The 15,838-nt window shown below is 44.0% G+C and overlaps 1 protein-coding gene across 1 annotated transcript; it reads left to right on the top strand.

The window, feature by feature from the left end:
- The first annotated feature begins 4,604 nt into the window (after positions 1–4,604).
- LOC118770482 (sodium- and chloride-dependent GABA transporter 2-like) lies at positions 4,605–14,686 on the top strand. The gene is made up of 14 exons (XM_036518193.1): positions 4,605–4,722; positions 5,425–5,559; positions 5,924–6,064; positions 6,377–6,464; positions 7,233–7,365; positions 8,022–8,156; positions 10,277–10,380; positions 10,648–10,742; positions 11,151–11,263; positions 11,947–12,084; positions 12,614–12,716; positions 13,118–13,218; positions 13,890–14,060; positions 14,444–14,686. Exons 1-14 carry the CDS (start codon positions 4,605–4,607, stop codon positions 14,606–14,608), a joined length of 1,740 nt encoding a protein of 579 aa, XP_036374086.1. The 3' UTR covers positions 14,609–14,686.
- Positions 14,687–15,838: the final 1,152 nt, after the last annotated feature.

Genomic DNA, 15,838 nt, shown 5'->3' with positions numbered 1-15,838 from the left:
TTGATTGGTGCAGAGAAATCTCAAAAGAATAAAATAAAAGGCATGGCTTATTCTGCTGGTCCTTTCTGTGTATGGTGCGTAAAGGGGAAACGAAATGTGAAAAATATCTTTCCAGAGAACATTTTCCAAGGTAGCGTGTTCCTGGTCAAACATTCGAACATGTCCATTATGCATGCTGCCTTGTTGAATTGTCATTCTGACACAGGTTTGATACTAACTGGGCTGGTGTTGGGCACGTATGCCAGTGTCAGGTAGTGGCTGGTTCTTGCTGGAATACATGTTTGCCAGTGTCAGGTAGTGGCTGGTTCTTGCTGGATTACATGCATGCCAGTACTGGATTACACTTTCATGGGCGGCCTTAACAACATAATGGCTCATGTAATCACAATTAACAAAATCAGACATTGGAGGTTAACACGCCAAGCTAGTTATTGTTGGAGTTCCAGGGAGAACGACGACTCTCATCACTGCTTGACAGATACCAAGCTCCTGCTAAGACTGTTAATATTAGATTCGTCTACACTTATTACATCACTGTGGATTCCGCCTTAAACTGGTTCTTGTTGTTAGTGATTGTTGTGCGTGTGGCAGTGTGTGGAAGGTGAAGGGGGGGGGGGGGGGGGGGGGGGGGGGGGGTCCTGGTAAGCTCTTCCATACATTTTGTGCAGCATCTTAGTCACCCATGACAGCGTGCGGCCGCTGAAATGGCCCCTGTTCCTGTTGATATGTAGCGATTTGCATCACTGCATGACTATAGTTTAGCGGACAAGCTTATCTGGAGCAACTCGCAAAGCGCACAGTTGCGTATGTTATCCATTGCTTGGCAACTCACTTCCACAGGGTTGGTGGAGGGAAGACTGGCTATCCCAAGAGACACTGCTCCCCCTGGCGTGGGGGGAATCCACGATCTGTGCCTCAGACCTTCTGTGCTGGGATATAAGGCTCTCCTCTGGCAGAAGCCTTCAAAAAAACAGTGTCTTCACATCTCATCTCTGCCAAGCCAGGACGGTTGTGGAGAAGACTGCCTAAATCCTGGCTGTCCAGTGGTTGACTTACAGGTGGCTGATTTGAAACGGGTGTTGAAAATGCTGAAACTGTTGGGAATTTGACCGCTGTCCTGCACAATGTTCTGTTGTGTCACAGACCCCCCTCCACCTCCTCCACCTCTACCCAAAAGCCTCTACAACTACAAGCAATCACTCCTGAAGGGAGCAGTCACTGCTCTATGGAGACACTTGCTGTGAGGGAGAAGTTTACAAACAAGAGCATCCAGCCTCTCCTGTCAACTTCCTGTCCTCCAGCCAACCGGCAAACTGGCAAAAACAATAAGGGCAAAGGAATCCACTATACATTAACAACGTTATATATCATTGGTGTGTTTACATTCAACCACCATGAAATCAACACATACAGGTTAAACATTACCGTTAGCGGTCATCTGCACTTGTGCTGCTCCTCCCCCAAGCACCCGCTCACTGTTCCTTTTTGTTTTCAATGCGATATGCCGCATCGCAAAGGGACCTATGTGGAAATCGGCGCAAAGATAATGATGTTACTTGCTGAAATCAACGTCTGCACTGAAAACTGCAGCTGAAGTCTCTCTCTTACGTGGACACGCCCCCCCCAGGAAGTGGGGGCGGGAGAGTGACTCCCTCTCCCTTCGCTGCCTCTCCCCTCTGTCTGTTTGACGTCTCCTCCAGGAGCACCTCCAAAAATCTGGTTGCATTAATATACAGCCACTCCATGCTTCGGCTGCATCGCTCCTCCTGTTCCCCCACTCAGTCCTCCTCTCCTCCACGTACAGTATCTGTCTATCTGAGTTTTCCCATTGCTTTCTACAGTCTTAACCTAAATAAAACAAGGCACAGGTTTCAGGGTTATCTTTAACAGCCCACAAATAATCAGTGTGACTTTCTGCTAAATTTGGACCATTACTGAACAACTTCGTTTGTTCAATGTGTAATGGCACAATGGCAAGAGAACTACCAGGGATATTACATTGGAGTAGATACCCACCAAATATTCAACTAAGATCAGCAACCTGTTCTTTCCTTTTTAAGTGTTGATATTTAATAGGCTTCCAACATCTTAGATACATAGATAGATAGATATAGATATATAGATAAATTGATTATACAGCTTCCCTCCTGCACTGACAGCACAGACCTGTTTGTGTGTGTGTGTGTGTGTGTGTGTGTGTGTTTGCGCGTACGTGTGTGGATGTGTGTGTGCATACGTGTGTGTGTGTGTGTATGTGTGTCTGTGTGTCTGTGTTTGTGTATGTATGAGTAAATTGGACGGAGATGGAGGGTGGGTGTGATGACAGTTTTACACACTGGAGGCTGGGCTGGGTTTAATATTACACAGATGCCCGTCCTCTTCACACACTCCTTAAAAAGTCACGCTTGCAGCACTGCAGATCAGAACTTAGGGTCAAGTCCATCCCAGACTGTATTTCAGCATCACAATAGAAGGTGAGTTCTGTCTTGTGCAGGATTCTCATGCTGCCAGGTACTGAGAATGAGACCCACTTTGATGATCTGAGTTTCTCTTCATGTTAGTTTTGTGCAGCATAATTAATGAATAGTTAATAATTTGTTTATAGTAGCCATTTTCTTTTAGAAGCTATACCGAACAGCAATGGACCCTCAGTTTCTGTACAATGTGTATTGGTTTCTTTTTTGTGAATTTTGAACCACTGTGTCCTTTTTTTCTACTTGAGAGGAACCTCATTGCGTGGTAGCTGTGACACTTGGGAACGCTTAGGAGTGGAAATTAATTGTCCCAAATTGTACAGTTTCAGGGACACATTTACATGAAGTGGCTTTTATCAGTTCAAGTTCATTTCCACACTTTTGGTGTCCTCTTCTGAATCTATTCTTACACATGCACATGCATGCTGTGTGTGCGTATTTGCACGGATTTTCGATCCAGAATTCGATGTAACACATCTGAATGAGCATGCATAGTTATGAACAGATGTCAGTTTTTCAAGCGTGAATGCAGCACGGGATCTGAAGTAAAATCTGCAGCAACATGTGGCTGCTGATAGAGGGCATAGTCCCAATCTACTCTCACTGATGTAATTGAACTGGGCATCTGTACATCTGCAGTAGTTGGGCTTTTGCCATTTCTCTTGTGGTTTCTGTGTAGGTACTGCACCTCCTCATTGCCCTCTGTTTTTGTATTTCACACAGTCCACTCAGATCCACCATCCTCCCTGTCTGTCTGATGTTTGTCAGGGCAATGGTGTCTTCCTGGTATCATGCTGTTATTTGGTATGTGACTTTATTTGAGAACCTCCCTGCCTTAATCTGCTGTTGAATCCTGGCAATCCCAGCTGAACTGAAGATTGTTCAGATTGGTGGTGTCTGTGCATTGAAAAATCTCCTCAGAATGGGGGCACATCTGTAATCACAGGATAAATCAGAGAAGTTTCCAGACAATAATAAGAAAAAAAAAAAATTATTCCATCAGCTTGTTTACTCCTCGAAGCGTGGACCAAACGTAAGAGCTTACTTCATACAATCAGCTCTTTGAATTTTCATGCAAAAAGTGGCTGAAAGGTTAGTTTGCCACAATGTCAAGTAAGGCTTCAAACTACACAAGCACCACCGTTAAGACTGGAATAGACGAAAAGAGATGGAACAGTCACCGGGCATGTCAGATGTTCCACTTTCCCACAGCCTCTGGCATCCCAACCTTTCCAAAATCATCCATCTGGGAAACTGCTATTTGTGGCTGGTTATGTTAATAATTTGTTATATTTAGTCCAGCAGGCCACACCTGTTCAGAAGAAGAATGCACAGAAAGCTTTGAACACTGGCCCTGCTCTCCCTGGTTATGTGTAGGCTTGCGGTGAGGAATTTCCCCAGCTGCTCTCACTGCCCTCAGTATATGACGCAGAGCTCGGTGGGACTCGGTTTGTGAAAACCAAGGTAAACTGTAATAAAGCCTCCTGGCAGAGAGGCTGCTCTGGAGGCCAGGGGTACTGAGGCCAAGTGTCACATTTATTTATGGTTCCAAGCAGTCGTTCCCACAAAGTACCTGCTGAAAACACGTCTGTGTTTTTGCCACCGGCCCACCTCGATCCATTGCAGTCAGGGGAGGACACTCAGTACTCCTCACCCGTGAGGGTAGCTTTTGGCACAGGGGGGTGCCAAAATCTGTATTATTACTGGCCCTTTGAGGGCAGTTAGAATCCACCTCTTCTGGAAACTGCAGCATGTGTAAGAAAGCGCAACAAATATAGAAATTAGATTCATGGAAATGTCTGTTTTTTTCCAAAATCATTCCAGAGTCATCGCTCTATCCTGAAGTTGCTATGGACTCCAGGTCCTCTACCCATCTCTTTCTTTCCACCAGCAGGTGGCCTTTCATCTCCCGCCTCATTTCCTGCCTGCCAGTTTCATCCCCCTGCCCCTACGTCATGAGCGGGTCACCAGGTGCAGCGCTGCCTCCGGAGGGCGCCCTCTTCGGCGTTACAGTTTGCCCTCTCTCATGTTATGTTCTGCCCCGTAGGAAACATGGGAAGCGTACCCAAAGCAGGCCACTCCGGCGGACACAGCCACCCCCTGGACATCGTCCCTCAGGCGGAGGAGAAGATGAAGGAGAGGGGCCAGTGGAGTAACAAGCTGGAGTTTGTGCTGTCTGTGGCCGGGGAGATCATTGGGCTGGGCAATGTGTGGCGTTTCCCCTACCTGTGCTACAAAAATGGAGGAGGTGAGTCTCGAGCTCTGTGCTCATTAGAATCTGCACAGATATACACAGAGATGTCCATTCGAACAATGATTGATGATTATGGGGTGGCAGTGTAACATAAGGTCGTAAGGTGAGGTTGCTGGTTTGATTCCCAGGTAGGGACACTGTTGCTCTGCCTTTGGGTAAGGTATCTAATCCACAATTGCCTCAGTAAATATCCAGCTGTATAAATGGATAACATGAAAAAATTGCAACCTATGTAAGTCGCTCTGGATAAGAGTGTCTGCTTAATGACAATAATGTAATAATGTAGATACGTGATGACGTAAAAAAAAAAAAGATACGTGTACTGTAATGATGTACGCTTCCAATAAGTACCAGGCTTGTCCTATAACTAGAGAGCGGTGTTGCCTTGTGTTGATCTAATTCTTGTGCATTTGTCCCACAAGACTATGTGGAACGTGCAGAGGTCAGAGGTCACAGTGACACCTGGCATTTAAGCCTCTGTTAAGCAGCTGTTCTTCAGAAGACTGCAAATGCTGCAGGTTTTTGGAAACTCGGTTAACAGTGATCCGGCACATTTTCATTAAGCTGGTTCTTATTTAGATCATTGAAAAGTAATCTAAAAAGAGCTGAAGATAATCTAGAGGATTGTCCTTTTTGTTTGTTTGGGCCACAGATTTTATTGTGTTCATACCCCCCCTCCCCCCACCCCCCAAACAGGTGCATTCTTCATCCCGTACCTCATCTTCCTCTTCACCTGTGGGATACCTGTGTTCTTCCTGGAGACGTCCCTGGGGCAGTTCACCAGTGAGGGAGGCGTCACTTGCTGGAGAAAGATCAGCCCATTGTTTGAAGGTGATCTGTCAGCGTGAGGGTTTATTTGACTGTAACAGTCAGCAGCAACTGCCTTACAGCTGAGAAAAGCCTTCATCACAAGCTCCCACAGGAACTACCAGCTACCGGCCAACTCAAACATTACTTACGAAATGTATAGGAGACATTTGGAAAATTCAAATCTAATGATGTTTCTGGATATTACTCTAGTCTGCAGATCAGTGTGAACTGAAATGGATTAGGTACATCACAGACAACCATGTCTTTCCATAACACACAGAATATAACATGTTGTAATACAGTTGTTTTTATATAGGTAAAGCCTTTCCATGTGGAATTATTAAATATAATTTCTGTGCATTGTTTGCATTTTGTCTTTTTCCAGGAATTGGCTATGCCACACAAGTCATTGTGACCCTGCTGAATTTCTACTACATCATCGTTCTGGCCTGGGCGATTTACTACCTGAGTTTCTCTTTCTCGTGGGAACTCCCATGGTCTTCCTGCAACAACACCTGGAACACAGGTGAGTGGGTCATATGCTCATGAAGAATCCAGGGATGTCTGTTTCTGCAACTAATGCACCATTCACAGCTGCACACATCTGAGTGGAAAAGAACTTCAGTTTTTTTCCGATGATGATTTAATGTTATTGTAATTTCTGGTTAGTACTAGAGTACTATACTATAATGAAATATGCTGACAGACATGTTTCAATGTGTACATTGAACAGTTTGCAATGTGGTTAATTTCAGGTTTGTGGCAGTTGTACTAGAGAAATGCAGGACTTAGCTTTGAATACAGCCTGACTGAGCACAATGTGCATTTTGTCTTGAAGAATCGTGTGTGGAGTTTCAGCGGGGAAGTGATTCAGTCAACTACACCTATCCGCAAAACGCCTCATCCCCCGTCATTGAATTCTGGGAGTAAGAGCTTTTTAAAAATCCTTTCCAAGACTTGTTCATACACATTTCATGAGGTTGCACTGCAGTAACCCCTAGAATGGTTGGGCACGGCTGTTGGTAACCTAACGAGTTTAATATACAGTACAGTGTTTGAATATGGAAACAACCACTATTGTTGGTATCAGTCATTACATTACATTATATTACATTACGTCATTTAGTAGATGCTCCTACCCACAGTGACTTCTAAATAAGTGCATCCCTATGCTAAGAGTAGTTATCGAGAACTATTCCAAGAGGTCAGTAAGATACTTAGAGTTAAGTGCTAAACTAGGGTAGAATGGTTTTTATAGAAAATAAAGATAGATAGGATAGACAGAGAGGAAGGTAGACTAGAGAGGCAGCTTTTCAGCTTTCTCTTGAAGACACCCAGGGAGTCTGTGCGAATTGTAGTCATCAATATTCAAGCCTTGTAGCCTTGTAGTCCTTTGCAATCCCAAATGTAGCTGGGAAGAAGGGCTCTACAATGTTAGATGAATGCTGTAAATTATTACAGATTTGAGTAATTTCCAAATATTACACTTGAACTATTTAACAATTTATACAGCTGTGTGGTTACTGAAGCAATTCAGGCTATGTGCCTTGCTCAAGGATACAACAGCAGTGTCCTACCTGGGAATTGAACCTGCAACCTTTGAGTTATAAAGCCCACTTCCTATTACTCCTTTAACTTCCAATGACCTCAGCTGGGTTAAGATGTGCTGACGGAGCCCCTGGTTGTCCACACAGGCGGAGGGTCCTGAGGATCTCCCCAGGGATCGAGCACATGGGCATGCTGCACTGGGACCTGGCCATCTGCCTCCTCATCGCCTGGGTCATGTGCTACTTCTGCATCTGGAAGGGGGTCAAGTCCACAGGAAAGGTGGGCAAGGGCTGAAGCTGGCTGAGCCCAGGACTGGGCCATTCATACTTTTGAACACTTGCACTAAAAAACAATACCTGTTCCCAGCTGAGCTGCTGAGCGACAAACCAACACCTACACTCACTTATTTTAAATTACGTCTAAACATAACATTTTCATTGCATTATTGCATAGCTGCACATGGGAATCATTTGCTTATTGCATTAGATTAGTTGATTGTATAACACATTGTTGCACTAACTGTATTAGCCATAATTGCATTAATTAAATGTAAAGTTGGTGAGAAATTCCCTTTACTCCCTTTTAATATTAAAGCCATTATTATTAGTAGATTATATGCATATTTCTCCATTTGCAGCAAACATCCTACTCCCCCACGAAAGGTGAGGGTCTTCTGTACAATAGATGAGATTTTGTATGAAACTCCTTCCCTTTGTGTATCAGAGCAGTACAGAACAGAACAGAACATTCAACATTTTCAGAAAGATCCATGCTGTCATTTCTTGTTTGCCTTACAATAACAAATATCTCTGATAGAGAATTTGGACAGATGAAAGCATTAGAAAAATGGTAACATCACGCCAGGTGTGAATCATCATGCTCAGTACGCTCCCTGTTGTGTTATACAAACCTGTGTCCTTGCGCTGATCCACCAGGTGGTGTATTTCACTGCTACCTTCCCCTACGTCATGCTGATCGTCCTGCTGATCCGTGGGGTCACCTTGCCTGGGGCTAGCAAGGGGATCCAGTTCTACCTGTACCCTGACCTGGGCCGCCTGGCTGACCCACAGGTACCGTACCGCACCCCACTCATTCAGCAGGCAAAAGCCTTATGCGAACCACCCTGTTCGTGTACACGCATCACTACCTGATGGAAAGACGTGCTGTGGAAGAGATCCTTCAGTCCCTCAGTAACGGCATAGAAGCCCCTAGCTGAATTTAATGGTGCTGTATCAGCAGCACACACCCCAAGCAAGGCACGTCTCTCACGGCAACCATGGTGCAGAGTATCGAGGGAGTTTGGCAGACTTCTGTGTTCTGTAAGCTTGGCTCCAGCATAACATAACCCCAGACACGTGTCTGAACCCCCCCCCCCCCACGGTCCTCTAAGCCTTTAAAAAGTAGCTTGTCCGCTTTTAGGGTCAGTGCAGCTCTGAGATGATAATCATTCTCCTGAGAGGAACCCTGTGTAATGCTGCTGTTTGAAGTAAAATACACAGCATCTATATGTCATCTGACAGTCAGAGAGGAAGTATCAGGAAATTACATTATTTCCATAAAAATACAGGAGATCTATGCATTATCTGACAGACAGAGATGAGGTAACAGGAGATCATCATTTCTAGGGTGGTGGAGGAGCTTGGGTGGTAAAACCCAAAGGCTTGAACTTGAACACTTTTAAAGTGGTGTAAATTTTGAATGTTATTTCACATAGAAATCAGATACCTGGTTCAAGTGCAGTGAAGTGGGATAAACAGCTCTCTCTTCTAGTGGTGTAGCCTCCAACAATACACCAGGCCTGCCACACTCAGCCTGGGTGCTTAACATCGCTTTTCCTATATAAGACAGGAAATTCCTACTGAGTGTATGATTGATTTAGAGGGTCAATCATTGCCCACCTTTAATTTCTTGGACTTTATGCATACATCGGGCATACATGTACGTACCGGATGTTCTGTAGTGTATGTACTCATTTGTTCTGCCTGCATATTTTAAAAAACATTACACTTTAATCTAAATGGCATTTTCCAGAGTAAAGACATTATACATTAGTAAAGACGTTATTTGTCAGCAAATAACGAATTGTATTCCAGTTTGTTCATACCAGGGTGGGCGTGTATATATATATATATATATATATATATATATATATATATATATATGTGTGTGTGTGTGTGTGTGTGTGTGTGCGTGTGTGTGTGTGTGTGTGAGTTGAGAGAGGGAGTGTATGTGTACATAGCACATATAGTATAAAAAACACAGAACATATAGTAAGTACTGTATTCCAATCTCATGAATTGTCTTCGTTAACTTGTGACAGAGTGCTACAACTAAACCATTTTTCAGATATCAGAGCTGTGCACTCAGTTGAACAGTTAAAAAAAAGGGGGGGGGCGTGACTTTGAGAGCCCATTTTGCATCCTCAGGGTAGAAGCATCAGGGAGGGGCCGTGGAGAAACCTTTCTCTCATCCTCTCTGTGTATCTGACCGTTTCCTTGCCTAGACAAAACAAAGCAAACTTTTTCTTCCCCCTCGTTCTGTTGGCATCGGGTTTGTGGTGCTGTTGAGCAAAGCATGGCAGGTGAAGGAACAAGTCCAAAGTCTTCTGTCTGTCTGCAGGGTAAATGAGTCGGGGACTGGCGGCACTAGAACCTGCAGCCATCGTCCAGCTGAAAGTCCACCCGCAGGGCAGGTATACTGGATTAACCTGAGCAACGCCCCCCAGAACCATGCACCCTTCACACAGTGTAGCCAGCTGGCAGCGTTTAACAGCAGGGTTCCTGCAGAGTGACAGCACGTGACGTTTCCTTTGACTGGACTTCAGTTCACTTGCATCTGTGACAGGATTCACAAACTGTTATGTGCATGAGAGGGTCTGAACTCAAAATTCGTCGTTTCCTGTTATGTCCCAGCCATGGAGCATGCCCTAACCTGAGCTGATCAAGATACTCCTTGTCCCATTAACACTAGTGTAGCTTTCAATACAGAGCAAGAGAAACACACCCTCTGGTTTGTTATTAAGCAGTAAGGTCTTCCATAGATGTCTCCCCATCATCTACCCCAGGGACAGGAAATACCCTCTAAATGCAGAAGACACATACGGTCACATACGGTTGATGCGTAGTTTGTGATGTTTACCTGGGTCTAGCCAGCGGTTGACCAATCCAATCCTCTCACTTTAATCTCTCAGGTGTGGATGGACGCAGGTACCCAGATCTTCTTCTCCTATGCCATCTGCCTGGGGTGTCTTACAGCACTGGGGAGTTACAATAAGTTCAACAACAACTGCTACAGGTGTGGGGCCAGATACATGCAACACACATACCTGTAACCACTCAGTTAAATGGTCTTTGCCAGATAGAGCACCAGTTTCCTGAGGGGTAAGACTAGAAGTATCCATCTGATTAAAATAGTCATCATGACTGTTCCTCCTATTTCACCTCACAGCCTGGTACTGTATGTTACGTATCAGTCATGTCATCCAGTCTGTATCTCTGGTGACTCCCTCCTGCTGTGTGGTGATTTTTCCAGAGACTGCATGGCCCTGTGCTTCCTGAACAGCGGGACGAGCTTCGTAGCCGGGTTCGCCATCTTCTCCATCCTGGGCTTCATGTCTTACGAACAGAACGTGCCCATCTCTGAGGTCGCAGAATCTGGTAAGTGCAGGTACCCCTGTGAGCAGAGAGCAGCCGTGGGATATATCACAATAAAGACTTCCAAAGAGGAGTTCCTAAGAGTAGAATGAAGTCAAGAACATGGCATCTTTGTTACTACATTTTGTACTGGAATCAGAACCCGAGTGACCTCTCCTGTTGAAAGGGAAAAGATACTACTGGTACACGAAACTTAAAAGTTGTCCCGAGCTGAGTGTAACCACACATCACCACTTCTATCGTCACACTGTGGTGCTCAGGAGCAACGTAGCTCACAGGCTTTACTGCAACAGCTTTGTGTCACAGAGAAGTGACACAGATATGCAACAGATATGTAACAGATATGCATGGATCTAATATTAGACAGTAAAAATGATTCTGTTTGGCTGAGTGCTGCCTGCCCTGTCTCAGGTCCCGGTCTGGCCTTCATCGCTTACCCCCGTGCTGTGGCCATGATGCCCATCCCTCCTCTCTGGGCCTGTTTCTTCTTCCTTATGATTGTGGTCCTGGGACTGGACAGCCAGGTAAGGGTTAATTTCCCACTCCAACGAAACATCCAATCAATCATTCAGTGTAGCATCCAGAGTCATTCCTGTTAAAGTTTCACCATCTCTCTCCCCCTCTCAAAACGTTCAAACTGAGTCACGGTCAACAGCACGGTGTACTGACAGGGATCTGTGACCACTTGTTAACACACTCCACATGAAAAGCAAATATTACCCCCGGTGATCTCACATGCAGTGGAAAGTTTTTACGACTTCAGCGAAAGGCTGTGCTGCTTTTCGGTTTGAATAAAAATGAGCTGGTCAAGCATATCTTTGCACATGCACTCTCATCCCCTCACACACACAAACACAGACACACATGTCTACTGCCATGAGAGATGAACCTGATAGAACCCCAGAGGCCACTCAACAGACTCCTGTTAAAGTACATCCTAGAGCTTTCTCTCCTCAGATGTCCTCTTCCTAATACCATCAACCAACTCTGAAGACACTAGCAGAAAACTGGCTTACATATCTTTTATTAATGGTCATATAGCCTTGTTTTGAACTTGAGAGAAATGTTATATTTCAGGAGATGGACTTGAGGCTTTGATTCATACACACAAACACACACAGTGTTCATACACAGCTACTGTTGTGAAAGCATGTTAGGGGCTATTGCTACCACTCTGAGCTCTCTGGGTCTCCTCTCTCCTGGGCAGTTTGTCTGTGTGGAGAGCCTGGTGACAGCTGTGGTGGACATGTACCCTTCTGTCTTCCGCCGGGACAACCGCAGAGAGCTTTTCATCCTGGCTGTGGCCGTTGTGTCCTATCTCATGGGTCTCATCATGCTGACGGAGGTAGGCTGCAGTATATGCTACATACATGCTGAAGTCTATGCTACATCTGATAGACCATTAGTCTTTCCAAAAAATGTGTGTGTAGGACAGTGGTTAGTGGTTCTGGTCTCTGGTCTTTTGATTGGAGGATTGTTGGTCAGATCACATGATAGCCTGTGTTTTCTGTTAATGGGAAATAAGCAAGTGGCTTGGAGAAACAATTAGCTCATACGTGAAAACAATGCAGTAAATCAGAATTTTTATTAATTTTTGGTTATTTTATGGTCACTCCGGCTTCGTATGATCACAGTGGATCACAGTGGATAGGGATCTGAACTGATGGCTACCCTGGCCTCTCTTGAGTGTCTCTCTCTCTCTCTCTCTCTCTCTCTCTCTCTCTCTCTCTCTCTCTCCCTCTCCCTCTCTCTCTCTCTCTCTGTCTCTCTCTCTCTCTCTCTCTCTCTCTCTCTCTCTCTCTCTCTCTCTCTCTCCCTCTCTCTCTCTCTCTCTCTCTCTCTCTCTCTCTCTCTCTCTCTCTCTCTCTCGACAGGGTGGGATGTACATCTTCCAGCTCTTTGATTACTATGCTGCCAGTGGGATGTGTCTGCTGTTTGTGGCTATTTTTGAAACTGTCTGCATTGCCTGGGTTTATGGTGAGTGTTTGGGTCTGTGAGAGACTGCAAAGAGGAATGTACACAAGACAAAGTAATTGTTCTCCTAGACAACTTAACCATTGTGCAGGCTCTGTAAATTTCTGTAAATTCTTGCCAGGTGCTCTGGGATAGGAACTGACTGACTGATGATTTTAGTTTCATGTGTGACTATGACTTACGTAAAGCGTTCTTCAACTTATTTCTACTTAGACAACAGCTTTTTTATCTGAATATACTCATGCAAGCATTTGAAAATAATGTTTCAAATGTATCGTCTCCATGATGGTTCTTAAATATGCATAAATCTTGATTATGTGAATTTCTATGTTTTACAGGTGTCATTTTTTGTTCCTGTATTGTATGTACCTCACACCAAATTCATTTACTTCTCATTGCTTTAGGTGCTGACAGGTACTATGACAACATTGAAGATATGATTGGCTACCGCCCTGGACCTCTGATGAAATACTGCTGGCTGTTTTTCACACCTGCTACCTGCATTGTAAGTGAGATTTCACTTGCTTCATTGAGTCAAAGTGTATTACACCACAGTAGAGGAAATATAATTATTGCACTGGTTGGCTGATGTAGAGTAAACAGTGGGAAATTACATCTGCACGTTTTTAAATTGGCGCCTTCTGTTGGTTGGCATAAAATATCTATCAGCACACAGCATGTAGTGGATATTGTTATTACTAAATATAATCAACAATAACTTTCATGTGGCACTCCCTGCTTGAGATGTAGAGGGCCATTAAGCCCAGATAGATTAGAAATCGAGTTGAGTTCATTGTATGTAATCATGCATGGTATACATACTGTATGTAAATTATCGTAAGTAACGAAAATTATTCTGGTATAAATATACACAGATAAAAATGATATATTACAGAAGAGAGTGTAAGATTAGAGAATAAACACTGGATCAGATCAGACTGTTCAAATAATCTGTTGTTAAAATTTACCGCTACTATTAACATGTAATCATTTAGCGGTGCTCTTGTCCAGAATGACCTCAAAAGTGAGAGAGCAAATACCTGATAATACCTGCACCTGATAATTTTCAGGAACAACAGAAAATACCTGACCACACCTGAGTGTATATCAGACCCTCACAAAGTGCTGTGATTTATATGTGCTGTGATATATAAAAAATATTTTTTTCCTCCATAGGGGACCTTTGCATTCTCCCTCATCAAGTACACTCCTCTGAAGTATAATAATGAGTATGTGTACCCGTGGTGGGGCTACGTCCTGGGGTGGTTCCTCGCTCTCTCCTCAATGATCTGCATCCCTCTCTGGATCGTCTTCAAAATGTGCACCACCAAGGGAACCCTGAGAGAGGTAAACCACTCCCCGCTCGCCAGCACACTGCCTTCTGGGAAATGCATCCCATTATGTCAAGGGACATTTCATCTTTCATCTATCACAAAAACGTGTCCTTAACGAACACAATAAACACAAATGTGTGATAGTGAATTTCACAGTATGCCTTTGATTGCAGCATGGGAGAAAACGGGAAACACAGAACGAAAATACGAAAATATTACGAATTTATTATGAAAATATTGCGAATTTTTGTAACGAAAATATTTCCTTGCTAATGTAGAGCATAGAATGTTTGATGGGACAGGCGTCGTGTTTATGCAAAGAGACTTCAACACATGAGATGCACAACAGCCCAACTCGGGGTATGAAAAACCAACCACTCCTCCATCTCTCTCCAGCGGTTCCATCTCCTCTGCAAATCCTCCAGTGACTTACCCAAAACCAGGAGGGAGCAGGAGCAGCTGCTGGCCATCTTCGCCCCCGACACCGATGGACTTCAGCAGCAACGCCTGCCCAGCAAAGACGGCTACCTCGCAGACTGCAAGAAGAGCTCCGTGTGCTAGAGCCGAGATACTAGTCCAGTCACCCGCCGTTTGTCATTCCTGGATATGTCCGCAGTTTGCTTCCTCTCATTCTCAATGTCTCCCACAAGCGCACAGTATACACAACCAGAGAAACAGCAACTCCCGCCTTGCACCATGGGAGCCTTCTAAACCTGCTGAAGGTGGTTGCTTTGGGTGTGCTCATGCAGTGTGTATACTGCCAAAAGGGAGTCATCATCTACCCTCGTCACTCACAGAGGGTCGTTCTGTTACAGATACAGATACAGATACAGATTTGATGATGTACCAAAGTGCTTTACAAAAGCACAGGTAAAATGATTCTCTTTCAGGTGATCTTGGTACTGGCAGAAGTACAATCTGGTTCTTAATCACAAGGTGGTAATACCCTACTTCCTGATGATGATCACTATGAACGTTTCCCTCATTTTCAAGTGAAACTCTGAAATACTACTGATAGAGTAACCAGCAAAAGGTGTGCAGGTAGCCTGAGACAAGGGTAGAAGAGTAAGATAAAAAACAACAGGAAGACATCTCCACTATCCTGCTCCCGGTAAAATACATTGAGATGTGTGGCACCATGCTTAATGAAGAAGACTGTACATGGCATTGGCATTCTGTGCTCTTGCTTGTAATGGAAATGAAATGACATTACAAGACATTACATGACAAGTGGAGAATACCTTTGATAAACTGTCTTTCAAATGGCCATTGAAGGAACTACTACTCAATTGCTTATTTTAAAACATTACTCAATCACTATTCCATACTGACTGCCTTCAGTCATGTGAGGTAAAGCATGAACAGTGAGCAGTGACTTCAGCCCAAGATGGTGTAATGGAATACATGAATGGCTCCGTCCAGCGTGTTTATGGACACTTCAAGATGTCTTACGTTCATGCTATTGAAAGGGGTGTCCTGAAAGAAAAAAATGAGACCCATTACCCATGAGATGAAATACTTTCACTATTTTTCCATCCAATAACGACTAAGAAAGATACTAATCTAAATTTAAAGAATTCAGAATCATGTTTGTACATTAGTCATTATTGTATTGTAAGCAACATAATGTATTGCTTTTTCATTGTGTGAGTAATCACGCTGTACAATGATATTTTCCCAAATGAACACTTCTTAATAAAGATGTTTACTCTTAATGGTTACATTTAGCAAACCGTTATTCTAAATGTAACGGATTAAACATGACGATATGTAAATTTACACCATAAATGA

This window comes from Megalops cyprinoides, chromosome 23 (assembly GCF_013368585.1).
Source record: "Megalops cyprinoides isolate fMegCyp1 chromosome 23, fMegCyp1.pri, whole genome shotgun sequence".
Taxonomy (NCBI): domain Eukaryota; kingdom Metazoa; phylum Chordata; class Actinopteri; order Elopiformes; family Megalopidae; genus Megalops; species Megalops cyprinoides.
This window is presented reverse-complemented; position numbering and strand designations above follow the sequence as displayed.

Coding starts and splice junctions, on each gene's coding strand:
- LOC118770482 (XM_036518193.1), top strand. CDS start 4,605: ATGAAGGAGAGGGGCCAGTGGAGTAACAAGCTGGAGTTTGTGCTGTCT. Junction 4,723..5,424: donor GTGCTACAAAAATGGAGGAG/GTGAGTCTCGAG, acceptor CCCCCCAAACAG/GTGCATTCTTCATCCCGTAC. Junction 10,743..11,150: donor CTCTGAGGTCGCAGAATCTG/GTAAGTGCAGGT, acceptor GCCCTGTCTCAG/GTCCCGGTCTGGCCTTCATC.